The 22,780-nt window shown below is 33.2% G+C and overlaps 2 protein-coding genes across 2 annotated transcripts in view; one reads left to right on the top strand and one right to left on the bottom strand.

Annotated features, from left to right (window-relative positions):
* Nucleotides 1–7,167, bottom strand: LOC132554297 (GTP-binding nuclear protein Ran). Its single transcript, XM_060218602.1, has 7 exons — nucleotides 7,130–7,167; nucleotides 6,407–6,440; nucleotides 5,897–5,981; nucleotides 4,114–4,239; nucleotides 3,329–3,516; nucleotides 2,729–2,899; nucleotides 1–1,602 (listed from the first exon to the last, which is right to left on the bottom strand). The coding sequence occupies exons 2-7, from the start codon at nucleotides 6,431–6,433 to the stop codon at nucleotides 1,555–1,557; spliced, it is 645 nt and encodes a 214-aa protein (XP_060074585.1). The 5' UTR covers nucleotides 6,434–6,440; nucleotides 7,130–7,167; the 3' UTR covers nucleotides 1–1,554.
* A 321-nt stretch (nucleotides 7,168–7,488) lies between these two features.
* LOC132554322 (syntaxin) overlaps nucleotides 7,489–22,780 on the top strand; it is a 62,875-nt gene continuing 47,583 nt past the window's right edge. Inside the window, exons 1-2 of the mRNA XM_060218629.1 lie at nucleotides 7,489–7,576; nucleotides 9,040–9,120. Of these exons, the coding sequence (XP_060074612.1) occupies nucleotides 7,544–7,576; nucleotides 9,040–9,120 (114 nt within the window). The 5' untranslated portion in view covers nucleotides 7,489–7,543. The remainder of the gene's footprint in view (nucleotides 7,577–9,039; nucleotides 9,121–22,780) is intronic.

Genomic DNA, 22,780 nt, shown 5'->3' with positions numbered 1-22,780 from the left:
AACATTTTAGTAAATCTTTTTATTGACAATTGATGTTGATGTCAACACTAACATGCATCACAGATCATATTCATTTGTAATAGGATGGTCTATAAAACAATTTTTGTGCTGTTAATTGCAAGGAAGAAAAAAATGAAAAAAAAAAAAAAAATAAAAATCGCATAACCTTGATAACTTAAAGACCATTACTAACATTCATCCATTAAATTTTGTAGTCGAAATTTGGTGTTTTTTTCCTCCATTAATCTGTAACTAAATGAAGAAATTTTTAAAAACAATTAAAATTTCCAACATTACTTTTCTTTTACCTCTACTATGTCTAGGACTTGTTTTTCATATTTACACCCACATGACATCAATAAGAAAACAGGCAAACCAATATTTTGAAAACAATTCATAGACACGCAAACAAAAAACGAAAGTTTCACTGTAAAGAGTATTAATAACAGACCACAACTATTTTGATGCATCTGGTGTTGGTACACATTAAATCATAAAACATTGTTTTAAGTGTTTCTAATTTCAACAATATTCCCCTTCAACATTTTCAGTAAACATGGCTAATATCAAAGGCCACATTTAAACATAATACAGCTTATTTATTTAAAGCATTGCAGCTGCTAGAACTTTACACCGACACTAGAGTAAAAAAAGCATAGATATTTTTTCTTGTACAGAATTTTGAATAAAATAAGTTGAAAACAAGCAGCTTATTTTTGGCCATGTGATTAACAATATGATCCCTTTCTATAATACCTCTACCATACGTATACAGCAATGTTCAATGGATTTTTTTTCTTCTTACCTCCCCCCCTCCCGAATTTCACTTTCCTCCACATCATTTTACTTGCCTTTTAATCATCCACATAAACAACATCACAGCAGAATATTTAATATTGCATGAGATTGTTGTGGAAAAACAAAATTAAAACAAGCTAACTTCTCCTGAATAAGAACAGCGGTGTAAATATGTCTATTCGCTCTCATCTTAATTATAGCAGGGGATTTTAGTATGTTACAGCTCTGTTGCTATATAATTCCATAAATGATAAAGTTAATAACTGGAGTATCATTCAATCATCTTGTCATGTGGTGTGTTTGACTGTTACAACAGTTCTGATATCCTAGGCAAACATCACAGGGAATCAGAATATGTATAACAATAAATAGATGTCCATACTAAAGAGATTTTTTTGCGATATTCAGTATGGCATTAGCTGTTGCCAGCCATCATCGCGAAATTCAATAGTGCTAATCTTACGACAAATTTAACAGGCCAAAATGTTGCCTTTGTTCTCATTTAACAACATTTATGATGGCTTGAGACGCAAGAGTTCCAGTCTTTGCAGCATTCACCAGCGAAAAGTATAAACCTTTGCCAAATATTCTCTCCACCATTCAAATGTCACAGGTCTCCCTTGTTAAATGTATTTTCACATGTTTTAAAGTATTTCTGCTGTGAACAAATGCATTCTTGCTAACACACAATCCATCTTGATTTGTTGAGAGAATAGCAGAGGTTCATCCTCTTCGAATTTCAAAACTACAGCACGTCTATAACTCTGAATCATCTTCGTCTGGTAGAGCTACCTGCTGTGCTTCCTGAAAATGTAAACATATCAAATTAAAGACATGAAAATGAATTTGTTATCAGCATCCTGTTTGACCAAATCATGAAAACTACATGTTCAAGTTTTTTTAGGATTAAGTTAAATCAGTCATTAAAATTGATTAATTTTTACACAATTCCATTTCCTCATAAAAACTCCCTATTTGTCAAACTGATTACCAGGTCTTGAACATGTCCTTATATATTTCTCATTATTATCACGCAAGATTCCTTGAATTGTTATTACTTAAACACCATTTCATTCCTGTCCCTTCCCTGCTATTGATGAGCAAGTGTCATTTGTTAGAATTTACCCGGGTTACACATGACTTGGTCCAACTAAAGCAAACCAGTTCAGATCACTTCCAAGTGTTTACAAAAATGACTAAAGATATACTGCTTTATTTGTTTTATAGGAACACTTCATATAAATTTGTATTTTAAATACATCGACAAAAATAAAGTATTGTTTGAAGTTCTTTTTGGAGTAAAACAAATAATATTGACATTTTGTGCTAACTTTTAGTGATAAATAAAACACAGAAGTATTCATCAATCTACTTTCATTCTCTGCAACATGCTTTCTGCACTTTGTTGTAAATTAAATGAAAATAAGACAGTCAAAGCTTCAGCAAAATCATAAATTACCATGTTTATGATTATCGAATACATTGTTCACAGATGCCGGACCTTCATGGATAATCAGCTACCAGTCAACAGTGAATATCTGATTGCATGATATCCTCATATTCCTTGAAAAACTAATATGGTCCCAAGGCGTTAAACTCTGCAGGTTTCACTGTATTTGTGTAGTTGAAGACTTCTATAAATACATGTTCTCTCTCTCTCTCTTTTTTTTTTAAATGAATAAGTTGACTATGAAACCATTTCCACAATTTAGGTAACAAACTATCAAATTTTCATCCCAAACCTTTGTAATATAGATACTTTTGCTGACCTGAAGTATTACAAGCTATTAAATTGAAACTGAATAACATTACATTTTAAACAATTGGTAGCCTCCTCCATCTCCCATCCCCTATTCTTTTGTAATTAAAATCACAAAGGAATTAAGTTGTTTCCCATTTAAATCATCTTCTTCTGTTTTATATGCCATACCTCTAGATCTTGTTCACATTGTTTAGCCAGACCAGGGTCCATGTGGATTTCTGGGGGAGCAAGGGCAGGCATAGCAGCAAACTCCAGGTTGGGATCTCCGACCAACTTTCTACCCAGCCATAGGAAAGGCTTCTCAAAGTTGTAATTACTTTTTGCACTGATGTCGTAATACTGGGAAACAGAAACAAATGACATAAATTAGGAGCAAAGCCCATCAAATTTAATCATCTGCTACAAACCGAAGTCTACATGATTTCAGGCAATTTTAATCTGTTTTATTATCGAAAAAAAATTCTTTAGCATTAAAGCTGACATTATAAAGAAATTACAACTTCAATGCAGTTCTTCATACCTAAATCGATTGTGGAAAAAAAACATGATCGAAGGAAGTTGAAAGAGCTTATCACAATTTGTTCTCTAAAAATTTTAATTTTATTGTATTTTTTTTAAACATTTAAGTTGAATGATAAACTTCCAATCAGCAGTAAATAAAACTTTGATTTAAGATTTTTTTCCCTTCATGCAATTTAGATCCTTTGATGAGAATGATGGACTCCCAAATCATTGTCCATTCTCATCTCAAAACAATACTCCTTTTACCTGGAGATTTTTCTTCCTGTGGAATACGATCGACTTTGCTTTCACTTTTCTATCCTTAATGTCCACCTTGTTGCCACATAGCACAATGGGTATACTTTCACACACTCGCACCAAGTCTCGATGCCAGTTGGGTACATTCTTGTATGTCACTCTTGAGGTCACGTCGAACATAATGATTGCACATTGACCTAAAATGTATGAAAATAAATAAAATGAATAGATTCAGAAATCAATTCAAACATTGATACTTAAAGCTTTATTTCAAAGTAATTTATGATGATCCAACAAGCTTAATCTGGAGACTTAATCAACTTAAACCACACCAAGGCATCAATATTTTCATCAAATTTAAGGATATATCATTATGCTTTTATTTTTCTAAAACATTTGCATTGACAAATTTTTACGTTAATATAAATCTGATTCACAAAATGTTTTACATCATCAAAAAGACAAAGGAGAACACTCTATCCAAGTCCCAAATAGTCACTGTATCTAAGGAGCAGGCAAATATATTTTGAAACTTTGATACAGGGTTAGGAATGAAAACAATGGACACAGTAGGAGATTACTACAGAAATTTGAGGCATCTTTTTCTCTCTCTGAAAGTATCTGTAAATAATTAATTTTCTCAGTAGAATCAATTTTGACAATACTGAAGTCATCTGAAATTATACAACATGTCTGTTTATAAGTTAATTAAACCAGAAATCAAGCCTACCAAACATATTTGTCTCTCCTAGATACACTAATCAACAATGAGAAACAAGGATTATACTACATACCTTGAATGTAGTATCCATCTCGGAGTCCTCCATACTTTTCCTGTCCTGCAGTGTCCCACACATTGAATTTGATATCACCTCTGGTAGTACAAAAGCGGAGAGGGTGCACCTCCACTCCAAGAGTAGCTAAAAATCAAATTAACTGTATTTTCACTACATCTTTTTTAATTTTAAACAAATGAAAAAAAAAATTTATTGGAGATTTGTCAAGGTTTTTTAAGTTTAAATATCGACATTTCAACAGTCAAGTCTGTTCCCTTATCTAAGGAATTTTCCAGAAAACATCTAAAGGATCCTTGATTCTCTTTAGGGTACCGCTCAAAGATTTTAAGTTGAACTTGCTTTCATGAAGTATAGTAAGACCAGAAATAATGATTCATCAATTATCATTTATCAGTTGTAAATGGATCAAGGCTTTTCATGATTGTGACGATTGATCATTAGTAAAAACTTCTTTGGGAAGTTCATATCAACTTGTCGAATTGACAAAAGGGTGACTGAAAGGTGGCCAAGATGCATTTATAGAAAGAAAATTCCTCAAACTATTCATTACAAAATATACCGATAAGCAAGAAAAGGTAATCGATATTATTGTCATATTTGTATAGATACAATGACATGACCATGCACAGAAAGAACTTTGTGCATACCAGTTAAATTATTAATACACTGTAACCACTTGTAATCGGTACAGGGGTTTATCAACACCATTTTTAGGTCCGCTAAATCAACCCATTCTCAATCGAAAAAGAAAAGGTTCAATTTTCTCCAATTTGCTTCTCTAAAATTCCCAATTTGCACTTCTAGAAAACAAATTTGACTTCTTTTAATTTCTAAAATACATTGTGTTTAACTAACGCCGTGTTGAGAGTCGGAGAGCTGATCGTTAACTAGGCCTTTTCTTTTATTACATGTGTCATCATGGTCACCAAGATGTTTTACTTATGATGCAATGAGGCTATTATTCTCAAGCGCTTAATAGATCGCGACATCGAAAAAAACCCACACACAAAACGAAACATGTTGCACAACAGTAGGTACTATGTGAAAAAACTGAGGAAAGCCGACGCAAAACATACAAAAACCGATCAACTTGTTCTTTTTAAAATTCCATCCAATTGATAAGGCGAGATTCACAACGAACCTACTGTAACTGATGACTGTCAGAGTGAGAGACAGGCTCACATCAACACATGTACCAACGTCAACGATACTGACGACTCTCAGTGAGAGTCAGACTCGCAATGACATTGACATATGTATCAACGATACATCAAGTTTATTAACGAAAAAATTGTATGAAAAAAAAAAAAAAAAAAACAAGCTGATCATGTTTAACCACCAAGAGAGTCTGAAAGGTTGAAACAGAACTTTTCAATTTGTATGCATAACTCAGAGGAAGTTAATAAAACAGAAAACAAAGTATTTTCAGTGGTTTTATTTTGATTTCCAAAAATTCCCAAAATAATCATTTGGTTGATGATTTTTCCAAATTCTGCCCCACGGTCTGTTTCCCAAAATACCCTGATAAACCCCCTGCGGTAAAATTGCATACAACCATTTCAGACTATTTTCTGAAACTGGTAATGTCAACGGAATATAAGTTCTTGCAATACAACCAGTATACAATTTATTTTGGAGTCCAGTAGTCAAGAAGATGTTTTTTTACTGGAGTGCCGTAACCAGTCAAACTATCAGTGATTACCTCTTTTTCCCTTTCTTGTCTGAAAAACAGAAATCAATTTGCAAAACTTTTTGGTTAGTATAAGTCAAAAATTCCTACCAACATATTTCTTCTCAAATTCTCCTGTCAGATGTCTCTTTACAAATGTTGTCTTTCCCACACCTCCATCGCCAACAAGCACCAACTGAAATGAAATATATGATTTTGTTCAGTTTACTAAAATAAATGAAGTAATGTAACAATTCCAATCATATTTAGTAAACTTCCTGCAAGTTCATCAAAAATTGGGTTAAAGGCAAGGTTCACAATCAACCGCTTATACCAATTTTTAAATATATGTTGGTTTCAGAAACAATTTCTGCTTTGTTTTATGGTATATTTTGTTGGCTTCTGATGCATTTGTTATGTCATATATAAGCTATGAAATTATTAGAAGAATATATATAAGGTCTTAATAATTTTAGATTGTCTCTGCTTCCAGAGTGAATTTCTAAACATTGATCACTTCCTAAATAAATTGGATGCTGAATGCCTTAATCAATGTAGTATAAATTGTGTGACAGTTTCTGGTATGTTTTAGATTGATGATGTCTATGTGTTCATACTCACCTTGAATGAAGGAATTTGTAAAGCCATTTGTATCCTGAAACGAACAAAAAAATTCTCGTATACAATGCTCTAACAATAAACACAAAAGACAATATATAAAAATCAAAATACATAATATATATTTTGAAAAATAACCTCATGCTTTCAAAATATTGTTATATTTGGGCAAGCAGTGCCACTACTGACTTAAACAACTTACCAAATTTTGTGGTCGAGCTTATGAAAGTAAAATTATTAGGCAAAATATCACAAAATGACTACTAAATGGGATTGCTGAACGAGAGCCCTTGGTCGTCTGTTGCACAATAACGTTTCAATACACACACTATAAATTGAGTTTGAACAGAAACCAGTAAAAACCAAAATAAACCGGTTCTCGAATACTGGTGATTACGACATAAATAGAAATCATACATATCAATATGGTCGTAATATCATTTATGAAAGCAAAATAACAACGAACGTCTCTTAACAAATTTATGACAAAAGTGTTATGTAGAGAGTCAATCGAAAGATGACGACGTACTTGTACTACGCAACAAAGAATTTTGGGGACTTTCCAGAGGGGGGTGGCCAGAATTATGTTAAGAATTATCAAATTATAAGTCTTTTTATAATAAAATTTGATAAATTTAGTCCCCAATGTCACTATTCACAAAACTGACAACATAGATACTAAAAACAAAAAGTGATTACGATGATATTCTTGGATGTTGAGCTTACCAATTTCAATAGATATTACACCGCTCTATGGTGGATTACTAAGACAGGAAGTGGAAGTTCAAGCTATTTTTGGCGCGAAAGAGAGAACAATATTATCATAATTATTATGAATATAATCAGACGTAGTAAACATTTAAACAGATTTGTAAATGACGTATTTGAGTACTCCAAAAATGTTAAAATATTGATTATTTTATTAGATAAGAATAATTTATACCTCGGAAAACCGGAAGTAGGAAACACCACATCGCACCTGCGCAAAACTGTTGTAATGGTTTCATGGTAGACAATATTAAAATTGTATTGATCTTACATGTTTTATCGCAACTCATGAAGCTTATATGACTCCTGGAACGTTTATTTTACCGTTTTACACCATCTGCGACAAGTTAGGTTAAAAACCTTCCATGCAAGATGACCAAAGACCGACTAGCGGCTTTAAAGGCGGTAGGTTTCTAAATCCTCAGCATCTGTATCAACTGTGAACTGGCAATGTCTTCCTGATGAACGATAGATTTGGACCCTATGTGCATCCCAAAAAAATCGGAACGGAGTTTAAGTGATTTCACGTTGGAATTTTAATGCTTATGGATTTAATGGACACAGTCATATCTTTTCCTGATCCTTGTTGTTTTTATTTGTTTTTCCCCACCCATTAAACTGATTTGCCGGTAGGCTTACGGAGCAGGCTTAGGTATGATCAGACCATGTCTATGTATTCATTAGAAGAGCTGTGATGTTCGTACACCATGTAGGACCGTTTTAGTCATAAATATTTCCTATTTCTGTACATTGTTTATTTTTGACTGATATTTAAACAGTAACATCAATTTCCAATCGTATGTAAAAAAAAAATTCCCGTTTGAGAAAACCTTTATTTTTCAGGTAGCATCAGTCTATTCGTACACATCAAACAATCCTTATATTTGATCTGTTGCTAGTATTGCTCAATCCTGTTTTTGTCATGAGTCATGACTGATTTTAATTTTTCGTATTTGTATGTCATTTGTCACTTGTGTGATAGCTGCTAACAAAACATGTAAGCATAAAGGAAAATCATCTTACTTTGTCCAGGTCTATGATAATTCATAATAAAAGAAAAAAATGTGTCCCATTAAAGAATGATCTAGCTCTTCACATATTAGTGATACTTTTAAATGTTAATGTTTTCCTGAAACCTCATTTTTACTTCAGTGTAATACATATACTTGATGTAATGGAACTTTATTAGAAGTATATCTCCATACATATCATTTTGTTATTGTTGTCACATGAAAAATTACCTTTAAAGGAAGCAAAGATTGAAAGTTGCATTTAACAATCAGTGTAAGTTTAAAGGACCATTCACATCTTGCTGACAGCTGAACAAGGAAGTGACACCCACTACCTGTAATATTCATCTATTTTTAACTAATCTGATAAAGTTAACATGTGTTTATTGTCTTAATGTGCAAGTTGAGTACATGTATTGAATAACATATAGTAAGCCTGTCCTGTTGCATGCTATCCCAGGTAACTGGCGCACAATGTCATACTCCAATATACAATCACATCAGAATAAGACGAGACACAAACCACCATATAGGATGGTTTGATCTAGACACCATAGGTTTTCAGCTGAGGTTGTATTACTACTACCCACATACCTGTATATCATTCAATCAGTCAGCATTATATTTAAAATGATCTTTTGAACTCTTTAAAAAAGGTTTTCATTTCAAGATCGCTTATATTGGAAAACATGAGATCTCTTTTTACACATTTTGGATACTGATTTTGTGGAAATTTAAAATAAATGATACGATGTTGGAAACTTACCATATCTGTGTGGGTTCAACTGATGTATAATTAATAAATTTGTCTTACCTTGATCTTGTATATTATTTTGAATCACTTTCTGCTACATGCAGGCACAAAGCGACGATGAAGAAGCTGATGATGTTGCTGTTAATGTGGATAGTAGCGGCTTTATGGAGCGATTCTTCGGACAGGTAGGCCATACAATTTTCAATCTTTCAGGTGAAATTAAAATATCATCTCTTCTGAACTTAAATGTATTGATGGAAATCCGATAATATTGGTAAAAGCTGAATAAGTGCCTCTAAATAAAAGTTGTCTGACAAAGATAGCCACCAACCTTCTGATTATAAAGGCAGTAAGAAATCCAATAATGCCAACTGACTGTTGGCAATTAGAGACATCTGCATCAATTGTCTGAACTGTAGAGGTCCCTATATATAAAGTTAGGTGTGAGAAGTCTTATGTAATCTTAGTACCTATGCTTCCTGTCTACTGACAGGCACTATAATTAGCATCTCACCTTTGGACCAATTACATGAAAGTTAAGTGTTTTTTTTACAGTATACTACACAAAGAATGCCTGAATCAATGGGTTTTCAAAGTCACTGACCCATGACTAATACAACAATGAGATAGATGTGTTTGATTAATGCTAAATAAAGTACTTCTCTGCTGTACAGAAAGTAAGGACAATTAATTCATGAACCAGTTTATAAAGACTCTAATGTTTTGAGTCAAACAATTCTCAAATATATGAAATTATTAAAGTACTGTTCTACTGTACAAGAACATAGTCCAATGAATTCAAACCTAGTATAAAAGATGATAATGTTTTGAATCAGATATTTTCTAAAATATATGCAATTCCAAATGATACCAAATTAAGTTGTATTGATGGTTGTTATGTAAGCATTATTAAGCAATTTGTAGAAAGTCAACAAATTTTCCAATGAACTGTATCAATTTCTTGTCAGAAAATTACTAGTTTAGGTAGACCTATAAAGTAAACAATACAACAGTTAATAAAACAGAAGTTCTTATAACACAACCAGTAAAAGACTGTACTATAATACAATGTTCTTTAAGGTAGAAAATAATGTGATGAGATGGTAAGAAGATTTTAGAGAAAAAGAACACGGAATGATGATAATATGCAAATGATAGTATGCTTTACACTGGTCAGATGAAGGGGACTATATAGTCATCAAAATGCTGCCCTTAAATTTTCTACTGGTTGTGATGTCAGAACTTCTATGTTATTGATATTACCAACCTGAAGAAAATGCTCTGAAATGTACAACAGTTGAATTCAAGTAAAAAACCCAGATCTTTGGTAAAGGTAGCTTATCAAATATTGACAAAATAAATTGTTTAACAGTCTTATCTGAAAGAAAAGAAAACAAACCGAGATGTCATAGACATGTGTTAGATATTTATGAAATCAAACAAAAAAGATAGATGAATACATTGAAAGATCTTTAATTGAAAAAACTACATCGAAGCATACATCAACACTTTTGTTTTTTTCAGATTCCAGTTGATACTCGCAATATTGTACTTTTAGTATTTATTGAACATTGAATGTTGTGAACATGTAGTTGTATAGTGAACAACACCATTTTTCAAGCGAATGCTGTTTTTTTATCATAAGTAAACCATTAATGACTAATACTATTTAGGATTATTTTTTCCTAACCCATGCACTGGATAGAAACAAATTCCTGATCTCTCCAATTCAGACCTTATCAATTGTGGTTACAAATGGTACTAACAGCTACTCATCAATTGACAGTCACAGTTTTTAAGAGAAGTACAGTACCTAGTATAAAATAGGGTTGTGTAAATATTGATATTCATGATTGGTAGTGCTTATCCTGTTATTTATGGTATTGTACAGGTTATATATCAGAGAACCACTTGATCTTGAGACAGCCCTACCCATCACACAGGTACTTGTGTGATGTGTGATCTTATAGGTTGTAGGTGAGTCTGAAGATCAAGGCCATTGATTTCAGGATACCAGCTTCATATATTATGTAATGACTCTGTTTAAAACTTTGCTTAATGATCTTGACAAAAAACTGAACATTTTACATCACAAAAGAGGATTTCTTACATCTTATATTTTAATTTGAATTGATGATTTTCTTGATATGTAATTTTGATAAAATTTCTTGGGTAAGCAACTTGCAGAAGAATATTGTTAGTTTTAGCATACAAGCAATTGAATTGCAGACTGTTTAGTCACTGTGGACACTAAAACTTCCAACCTTCCAACGTATCAACTGTCAGACCTAATGTATTATACATCAATGTAGAGTTTCATAGTTAGTTACTGTAACATGGGTCTGTTATTGTCAGTGTCAGCCACAAGGATGATAATGAATAAATCATGTAGATACACTGATAGACTTTGCCGGCTGATTCAGGAAAATCTGGTGAATTGTGTGATTGTTTTATTTATGAACAGTGTTTTTTTAGTGCAGTGGTATTTGATGTAATTAACACCTGTTAAAGTTCAAACTTTTAAAATATTTAAGATTTTGATGGCATCACCTAACAGAGATAATGATACTTCGTTTAAATGAAAGTCACCTTTTTAAAGGTAAACTCATTTCCATGTTGATATTTTTCGTATAAATTTTAAAAGAAATCATGATAAGATAAAAACAGTTAAAATCAGTTGAGAAAAGTTTGTGTTTTTTGGCTTTATTGCCCTGGGAACATCCAAGGTCATATTGAGGTGGAGACTGCTGTTAGTTGCTGATGGCTACCTCCCTGAACAACATACTGGAGGCTAGGCATATGCCATCCAGAGCAGTGTCTAGTCCAAAGGACAAAACCGCATCAGCACAGAACAGTCCATTTTTTTTAGCTTCCTGAGAAATACAAACCCCAAAAGGTAGTGAGTGTTGAAGGACACACCCTGGATCTTCTCCTTTGGTTAAGTTGGTCAACACTCTAGTCAAGTGAGGTATTACAGCCCCCTTACGGAAACGACCAATATAGAATAACGATTAGATAACACGTTGTATTGAAAAATCAAAACTCGTTCTTGGAAGTCAGAAAATATAGTCTCTAGGCTGTTAAGTGTCTATAGAATGTCTAAAGGAGAGCCGTTAAGTAAGATAATTGCCTATGGCTTAATCATTTTGATGTAACTTATAGAAAGTACCTTAGATCATTAGAATTACCAAGTCTTCAGTGCAGGTGGAAACTGGCTGATATTGCTGAGTTGTTTAAAGTAATCAACATCGCTGATACTGTAAATGAGTTGTTTACATTGTCACCCATCAATACTATCAGTGGACATTCAGAAAAGCTGCTTAGCTGTCCTCAATACATGGTTAGCAAAATCGCATTTCCATGAAAAGCCTCAGCTTGAAGGTCAAATACAGTTTGCCAGCATGTCCTACAGTTTTAGTTTATATAGAGCTTTGTGCTTCAGTGTTAGATAGTTTGTCAATAAGTAATGATATATTTTTTCTTTGATCCAGGATTAGGTTTACTTCTTATCCCTTAGTGTTCTTATATTGCAACTCATTTGTCTTGGGTCTTGATTTAGTGTGCTGCTTGCCTTAACTACTTGGATTTTGTTCCCAGCTAACTGCTCCATTGATGTGCTGGCTGTAGCTTGCCTGGAGTTTTGAGTTCTGTTCTGGATTTAATGGCCTGGGAAACCCAGACAGTCAGCCTGTCATGCGAGTCACATTCTCCTTTGCAAAAAAAAAAAAAAAACTACCAATCTTGGCAATAATAATTTCTGAAGACTGGTCAGCTTGTTCTTTTGTAGGACAAGGTTTCTTGATTCATTTGAAGGAAAAAAATTGATTTTGGAAATATAATTTTAAAATATCAAATTAACTTACTGGTAGTCTTATATGCTACATGTTAAATATATTTTAGTTTGTCACCACGTACATTTAAATTCTAACAAGAAGGTTGAAAAAGTTGAAATTATTTTGTATGATAAGATTACAAAATATTTTTTAACAACTTTTTATTTTAGTTTTTTTTTTATAAACAGCAGTACACCACCTACAAGTACTTCAGAATCATTGAAATTTTATGTTTCTTCCACAAGGTGATTTAAGATATTTTTCAGTGCTGAAGGCATTGAAAAGTGACCTATTTGTTAAAATTGTGCAACATAGCAGAGTACCTTAAGCTTGCCAAGCATAAATCCAAGCCTCATTTACAATAACGATCAATAAAATTTAAGCGCCTCGTCCTAGCAACATTAAGTAAAATTAAGGGATTTCAAATGGTTGGAGGAGCCATGTGATTTACTCCAAGAGAGACATTTGCCTGATTCTGCCTAGCTAGACAGAATATTTAGTTGTCACTCATGTTTGGACTAGGAAAGTTCCAGATTTGAATCGTTCAAGAATGAGCAGGTTTAGCTCAGATAGTGTGTGCCAGAACATTCCTCTTAAGACCAAGAAAATTGTTAGATTCTGCTTAGTCTAGCAAAATTTGTGAAAATATAGCTGTTCTCCAAAAGTCGATAGAGCATTAGTCAAATTTTATCTAATTGCCTGTGTACTGTATGTATTTTCAGTTTTTCAGAATGGGTGTATGAGAACCTATTGGAATAAAAAAGAAGAGCTAGTGTCAGGACATTAGAAAGGGAGAACTGTTAACAATTGAATGATTGTGCCATTAGAAAACACTTCACTCTATTTTAATGGAAATAAAAATGTAATATCAATTTAAACAATTGAACAGTTTGATCATTATAACAACAGCGTTAATGGTTGTGTTTTATAATTTCTAACTAGAGATACAGAGGTTTGTGATGGCTATCTTTCGTTGGGTGTGATTTTTACCAGTAATGATGACGTTTCAGTTGATTAAAGCCATACTTATCTGTAGCCTAGGATTGTAGTGATTAAGATTTTAGCCAATAAAAACAAGTGCCTGAGCTACCACAGTGACTCGTGATTTTAAATTATGTAACAATATCATAATTTTATGCAGTGAAACCTTTCTACTCTCGTTGTAGACAAAAATATGTATTTCTAATTCATGAAATTATAACCATCTTTTGTCAGCTGGAAGAGATAAAGGAAGTTGTCAGATGCACAAAGGGAATATTGAATGGCGTAGATCTTTTGAACTGTATTCTTGTTTGCATATTCAAGTTATGAAATACAAAAATTGTTCCCTTTGTTGATGGGAGTGGAAAGCCTCGAGAGATGAGCTCACGGAATTACGTTTCTATAACAGTGCACAACAGTGATTAAATGTCGGTGCGCTCTGACATCTCGGTAGCAAGTCTTGCTTGAGTTTAACAGCATCTTTGAAAATTGATTCCCAGCTCCGTTTTAATTACTTGGCATTGTGTTTCAACAGGATGCTTAAGCAAAGCTTGCAAGCTTTTCATGATCAATAATTTTATGCAGTGAAACCTTTCTACTCTGCATTGTAGACACCTCCTGATTTATGGTAGACACCATGTAACTGTTGGTATATCTAAAACAACCATAGCTCTAGATCTCTACCAACAAGTTAGCATTGTGTTGTCATTTGGGGTTTTTATAATGTAATCATCCTGTGATTCATGTTTCTCCGCTATCTAGCCACAAAAACCCACAGCTTCGGTTTCCTTCTTAACATCCTTGAGTTATCCTTACTATAACAAATATACAGTCCAGTGTCCTGGAGAAGGGAAATTTAAGTACCCATTTTCATGATCCACACAAAATTTTCACCTATGATATTACGCTTTTCATTATTTATTTATAACTTTAAGCTTATAAGCTTTGCCTATTTTTATACACAGTATATTCCAACAGGAAATTTTGAATATATCTCCAAACTTCGGTTGCTGAATGAAACATCAATTATATCAGTTTAAAGTCCCTTAAAGAAGGATATAACTACCAAAACATTTTGTAATATCATGAAATATTTACATCACAATTTCTATTTTAATCTCTTTTGTCATGGACACCACACCATTTTTTGGTGTCCATAGTGGAGAGGAGATTTTCTCACTACCAAATCTGTATTGTTTAATGTTATGAGACAAAGTGAATGGATTAAGATTGATGAAATACATTTACATTTTGGAAATATGCATTCATTTATATTTACAACATTTCGAAAAATTTGCACCTGGACGTAACCTTTTGTATCCTAAATGTTACGTCCAAAGATATACTTACAATGAGAAGCATGTATCACAGACAGGTTTCTAGCTGTTTAATGCATGTCTGTACTATCACAATGCAAAACGATGACCTATATACTGGAGTGTTGGTGATGCAAGTCTAAAGTTTCGTCACAGACATCAGATGAATATGTAAGCCAACCATTGAAAATGTTTGAAATGACAGAATTTATTGGGAACAAATCTAACATTACAAGTCAAATCTAATATTACATTTCATTGAATATTTTTGGTATATTTTACCGCACAATGGCGGTAGAAGATCAATCATCGATGAAATGTTGTACAGTAATATGACTGGTTTTAGTCAAGGTTTGCTCTATTGTTTGATGCGGTTTTGGGTCCATCTTTACATCTTGATGACTTACTCTCAGATGTGACCGATATGTTTGACTCTTAGCCTCATACAAGTCAAGAAAACCCTACCTATACAAGAAAGACCTTTTCAAATTTAACACATGGCGGATAAGAATCGCATGGTGTATTCTATCGCTAGATGATGGCCTAGGATGCACAGGACACCAAACACTTACGTCTTTCCATTATGCAATAGATTTAGTATTTTCATGATGATATGTGCACAGACAATGCTTTATGTAAAACAACTATGCGTGAGATTACATTTACCATCAAAATTCTCTGGTGTATGACAGTTTTTTTTTTTACAATATATGTCTGAGATATAACATGGAATCCCTATTCTGAACTGGATGTAATGTAAGACACCATAGTTGTAATTGGTGAATAAAATCATTGTCAAGAGATAAAGTTCTTAATATTATTCTGAAAACCTTTATTGGTATTACTCATTCATATGCATTATAGAACAAAAATGTAGTTTTACCTATTAGTATCTCAAAAAACTTGTTGATTATTGTTATTTTTGCTTATTATTTTTGTAAATAAAACATATTTGATGGCCTAAAATTGAAGTTTAAATATTCATAGCAGTATCTTATTCAAATGGATAATAATTTTATATGATTTTGACTATAAAATGTACTTGAGAAGGAAATATATTCCCAAATGAACAGCCTTTGGTGTCCTGTTACATCCAGGAACTCTACATCAACAGCTGTATTTTCTCCATCATTCAAAGCAGAACTGTCTTCACCTTTATTTGTCATGATGCAACACCATTTCATGAGTTGAAATCTACTATATAATAGTGTTTTTACTTTGTTTTAAATTTTTACAAATGGATGTCCTGGACTTAACAAATATTTTATGACAGAATTCTGCCTCATAAAGCATCATATACCACTGGCTTTGTTTCCTCATACGCAACATCCTGTTGTCTCTTAAATGGGCAAAACAAAATCAGATACCAAACCTACATTATAATACCACACCTAGTGTGTCCTCACTCACAGCAGTCTAATATATAAACAATTACACCCCTACCCATCCCCTCCTCCTACCCATTAACAACACCCAGTGTCTCCTAACCCTAAGTAGTCTTATATTAAAAAATGACACCTTTACCCACCTGTAGTCCTACCTAGAAACCACACTCAGAGTCTTCTCAATCTCAACAGCCCTATATGAATAATTGCATCCATACCCACAATCTACAACATTGCCAGAACGTTCGTCGTTAGGACAATGTCTAGAAATAGGATGAGTAACAGAAACTGTAAACCTGTAACCAACCAACAAACCAACCATTTTACCCTCTACTATCCATAAACCACACCCAGAGTTTCCTCACAGTCACCTGTCACATATGGCCCCAGTAGACATCAGCTAGACCACTGTCCTTACTTGGGTGTATGTACATGACTCCCACTTCCCAACATTCCAGCAGAGACCTTATTGATCTGTAGAGATGGTGTGTGCTAATTATTGCCTCAGGCCCCAGTACAAACAGCAGGCTATAGACGCTATCTACAGTGTATATAACAAGTGTAGCTTGTTGATCAATTTAATGACAAATATAAAAACAATAGAAATATATGTTTTTTTTTAGGAATTTTGTAATTAAGATACTTCCATATTTAGTGCTGACCTTAATTTACGGTGACATAATAATCATGAAAATATTTGCAGTATGAAATGTTAATAAGGCCAGGAATGAAGCCAACCTTACCATAACTTGTATATAACGGGGTTGTGTTATATAACCTAATTACTATGGACTTTGAGGGAAATATGACCTAAGTATCGCCAACTCACCTGATTTTGTCAGGTTAACCTGATATTGGCCATAGAATTCGCTTCCATGGATTGTGAAAAATGCTAAAATCACCAGATATTTCCTAACATTATTGTAGTATTTGAAAATAGAGTTTAGATCTAGATAATGTTCAAACATAACATAGAACATCATCTAAATATATGTATAAATGCGATAACTGTACAATAGAATTGGTTATAAGGTATTGTTACTTGATGACTCTTTAATGCATCTTGTCACTCTTGATTTTTAAGGCCTATAACCAGATATTAGATACCAAGAGACAGGTTTACGGCATTGCTTACATGGTTTGGGTCCCTGAAGTCATTTATGATAACCCTTACACTACTGTTAGTCATTTATCATTGTATGCTTTCAGATTCTGACATCATAGATATCAAATTCCTATCTTAGATTCTGTCCTAAATCAACTAGTGGTGAGCAGTTGACACAAGATGGCATCTTAGGTTTAAAAAACATTGCACAGTTTGTTTTACTTTTAAAAGTTCATTTACAGAAGTAGAAAATAATTCTTATCACAAAATACATGGTGCCTCTAAGTATTGATACGTGTGGATCTCGGATTGAGAGGGATGAATTTATTGTTAATAGTTAGGGATGGCTACCTATGGTATATATGTTATTACCAAATAAGAAGTAGTAGTGATGTGTAGTAAAACATGTCCAAAGAATAGGGGCAATACAGGAGAAGTAAGGACAAATTTGTTCTCAAATTCATCCATGAAAGAACAGATTCCACTGTGTTGTCTCCGCTGATTAGATACATGTTGTATTGAAAAATCAAAACTCGTTCTTGGAAGTCAGAAAATATCGTCTCTAGGATGTTAAGGGTCTACAGAATGTCCTCCTTTATTATCAACAAGATTCCTCATCATCAAGGTGTCAAGTTTTAAGTACCATAATAGATTTGTTGAGATACTGGGTGTAATTGCCTTCAGGTAAGTCCAGCATACAGCTGGTGTACATATCCAGCAGTTGTCAGAACTGGTTGTCTTTGTTAGAGATATTTCTAATTATAGATTGTCAGTCAGATTATCTTTCAACTCCCAATATAAATTTTCCCATTCTAGAGGTCACAGCTGTGAGTGTCTGAATTCAAAAGGTCATCAACATCGATCATTATCAAATGCTACCATGGACCGGAACTATTTTAATATGGATCTTATATGGAGCTCAGGAACGATGCTACTTGGTTTGATTTGCTTGTGAGGAAATCAATTATTTTGAACTTTCAAAACTAGGCAATTGGTTAGATTTGATTTCTCTGAATTAAAGAACATTTTGTCTTCATCTTGGGTTTTGAAGCTTGCATAATGAAGTATGCAGTGTTGTAAGGTGTACATGAAAAGCTTTCTGAAGCCTGTATAGATTGTGTGATTCTGCTAATTAATCTTGCCCTGAATTGGTTGTAAGTAGACATGAAGGTGTGTCATCACTCTTCTTGCATGCAATCCTTGTTGAGCAATAAAAAAAATCTTCAAATATGGTATTTTGTGATTCATATCGAGATACTAGAATCATACTTTCTGTCTGTTTGATTCTCAATACTTAATAAAACTGTCTGCATATGCTTGTCTTATGGAATACATCTACGTACAATGAAATACAATTGATCTTTTCCAAGCTTTGTTGTGTAAAGATATACACTTTGTAATTCTGCTTTCTCTTTATACTTAAAAGGAGTTGAAAAAACAATGAAATAATGTTCTTTCAGTCTTCAAACAGTGATATACTAGTACAAGTCAGTAAATTGATATCAAAATAGACTTAAGGAGGTTTGTGGTATTAATCTAAAACTTATATTATAGCCATACTGAAGTCAGCATTATGATATGAAATGGTATATGAAGAGTAATTACAGTAATAAAAAATGTCCATTTTTGAAAGAATTTAACAAAGTACAAACTTTGGTTTGTTTATATCCTTAATTGAATTCTATATTTTGATACATATTGTCACTATTATAAGTAAATCTTGAGATATTTACCAAAGTATAATCCTGGTGAAATTGGACACTCAATCATCTTTTACAGTAAAGAAAGTAGGAATAGATATCTTATAGCACTGCCTATTTTTGTGGGTAAATTGATAATTCACCTTCATGTATTTCACTAGTTGGGCGTTGACTACCTGTTGACAGAAGTAGTTGTGTATAGTGATATCTATATATAGATATGATACATTGTTATTACCTGTAGGTATATCAGCTTTCTTAAGATATCTATATAGGATTACTTCAACAGATCCTACATATCTAAATGTCATGAAAAGTGAAATTTAAAACTCTTAACTCTTATGTGTAGTTGATTTCCAGTACTAGGTTGAATAAAGGTTATTTAGTCTGAATTAATTGTACTGATTCCATGTTTTAACTAGGTCATTTTACATAAATAATTATTTTGCCCACCCCCCACTCCATAAAAAAAAGAGTAATAGATAGGAAGGACATATTGATCAAGTCTGACTTTCTCAATACTATAAGGAAAAAAATCAGTATTGGTTGATCACAAGGGTAACAGGTACTTAAGTATTAGTTGAGTCATATGATTGTACACTGACCTAGGCCTGTAAAGGTGATATCATGAAGTGAAAATTTCATAACCTCTTGTGCTGTTTGGACTTTTAAAAAATTATTTGCTAATATTTCTTTCAGGGTACTGGGTAGATGGAACTTAAGATATGACGAATCTGTTGATATATTACAGTAGAGGCAGTAAGTTGTATAACAGAGTATTGACAAGATCAAAATCCCAGTAAATGATTTGTTGACGTTTGCTGTTAATACACGAGATGATTCACAGAGAGTAAATAGATCAATATTTGATGGCACCTGGATCAGCTTAGAGAGCTACTCGTGCATTAGTCGAAGTAGAAGTGGTCAGTAGGTGGCTCTCTCTTCCTATCCGTTCTAATATTTACATATGAGGATCAGTGGTGTCAAGACAGTAGATCATATTTCCTGATTGAAATCAGGTCAGGATATAGTGATGTGTTACCATTACAGATGTCGATCTCATACTGGCTGTAATTCTGATGGATTTGATTGTTGATAATAATTATTGGAAACTGAAAATCTCTGTTGTTGATGTCAATTATTGGAAACTGAAAATCTCTGTTATATTAATGTTTGATAACAAGCTAGCTTTATCATTTTGTTCAACTGGATCTTGAGGTACAGAAACAAAATCAAGATGAATTTTCCATAACATGTAATATTTGATTGATTAGTGATCAGTTTACATATGGAACCTCTTCATTTTGGAAACTGGAGAAATTGATTTTCTGTTGGACATAAAAAGTGATAAGAGTAACCTGTCTGACTCTTACGCTTTCTTACTAATACTATGCATGTTTATTGCTGTCCCAGTTTTAATTCTGAAAATTTAAATGAGTTCAAATAGAAATTATATCATAGTCTGTGATTGTGTATGATGTTGATTGTAAAAATTTTCAAAATAACAAGGGACAGGGTTTGGCTTTGTGTAACTTTAGATACTGACATTGCAGGGTAATTCATAGATTTCTCTTTGAGTGAAGTAACATTGCATACACATATCACTGTCCTTTTTTTCACGTCATGGGAATATTTTTCATCTATAAAGGTGCTTTCTGTATTCAGTTTGACATGTGCAGTTTAAATGCTCAAAGCACATGCAATCGTTAATGTACTGCACAGATTGGATTTGGAACAATTATATCTGAGCCTTGATCATCAGTCAAGTTCTGTCACTTTTGTAAACCGTAAACATTCCCTAAACCAGTCAAATATTCATGTCCCATGCATGGTGGTTTTGGAAAAAGTTCCACTGTATATTATCACCATTGTCGTAACTATGGAATTTGTATTCTGTCCATAAACATGGAAACATATTAGAATCAAGACAATTTGACACAGAATGATGTATGTAGTCTTTTTACAGAATGACTTAATCGGAATAAGTTTTGTTTTAGCATTGTTGAGATAATTTGGATGCAGCCTATTATTTCTCGAATTCTGTATACTTGGAGTGGAAGTCTGTGTTGTACACTGTGTTTATATGTTGATCTTTGAGTATAAGGTTGAATATTTTCTGAAGTCTTTGGACATTATTGTAAGTTGGTATTTTACTCATACAGAGCTCTGTTTTTGAAGTAAGTCATTCTTAAACTCAGTATGGGCTTTATTTTCTGTGTATGTTGATTTAAGTCAGTTTTGAGCTCTGTATTAGCCTTATTTGCTGTACACTTATGGAAGCAAATGTTGAGCTCAGTCTTATTTTCTAAAGCTTGTGTATACTTAAATCAGCGTTGAGCTACAAGTGAGTAGGAGTGTGAATGTCTGAAATCTGTGTTGAGCTCTGTACGAGACCTATTTTGTCAAGTCTGTGTACACTGATATAAGTCCACATTGAGCTCAGTATGAACAGCATTATAGTCTGTATTAGCTCTATTTTTCTGTAGTGTGTAGTAAGCTTTGTGTAAGCTCTATTTGCTGAAGTCTAAACACTGATGTGAGTCAGTGTTGAGCCTTATATGAGCCTTATTTGCTGAAGTCTTTGTATACTATTGTAAATCCCATAATGATAAAAGATAAGGACTTTGTAAGATTTCCCCAAGGACTATGTCACTGTACAGTATCGACTGCCACCGCTGGGTGTAATTCCTCCAGTGGCTGAAGATCACATCCAGTAGCCTACTAACGATTGATTCAATAAACAAGTGAAGAAAGTGATCACTCTCCCCTCATAATCGTAATTAATTTTCTGCCCGAAATGAATCTATCAATACCTAAGACCTGGACACGACTGCCGATGTGTATGACACCATTGGATTGTATAAACAACATACTGATAGGAAAAAATGACAGCTGATCATTTTGACTTTGGAGGACAGCATAGTTTTATTTGATATTTTGGTAGGCAAATTTAGTGGTTATGAAATCTATGATGAGATTGTTTGCGATTGAATATAGGAATAAGTTTGTTGATGACAAAGTTGTCACCTGATGGGTTTCATTGTTAGATTGCAGTTAGGGTAGAAGGGTAGACTTTCTGATAGGTTAAACATGCTGAAATTTAGGAAACACCTCTTGGATTGAAATCTACCCCAATGTAGCAAAAAAATGTCCTATGAACTGCAATCAAAAATTCCATGACAGTTAGAAATACATTTCAATTTATAAGTTCTACATTGAAATATATACCAGTTGATATACTGGTATTATCATAAATTTAAGAAAAAAATACTTGTAGGAGAAATAGGTAGCTTAAATGATTGACCATGAAAAATAAACAAATTGTATGAAGGGACAAAATTCAGATATAAACGCAGTTGTCCTATATTGCTCAATAATACTGTTATTTGGAACACTGAACATATGCTATACTCCAACTGTATTCTTATGGTGATCTCTGTTGCCACCAAATCCATACCAGCCATCCTCTACTGCAGTGTCCTAGCTCGATATGCCACAGAATCAGCCTAGGATACATTGGATTAA

The sequence above is a fragment of the Ylistrum balloti genome, unplaced genomic scaffold (genome assembly GCF_031769215.1).
Source record: "Ylistrum balloti isolate Yb309-2 unplaced genomic scaffold, AGI_CSIRO_Ybal_v1 Utg370392, whole genome shotgun sequence".
In the NCBI taxonomy this organism is placed as follows: domain Eukaryota; kingdom Metazoa; phylum Mollusca; class Bivalvia; order Pectinida; family Pectinidae; genus Ylistrum; species Ylistrum balloti.
This window is presented reverse-complemented; position numbering and strand designations above follow the sequence as displayed.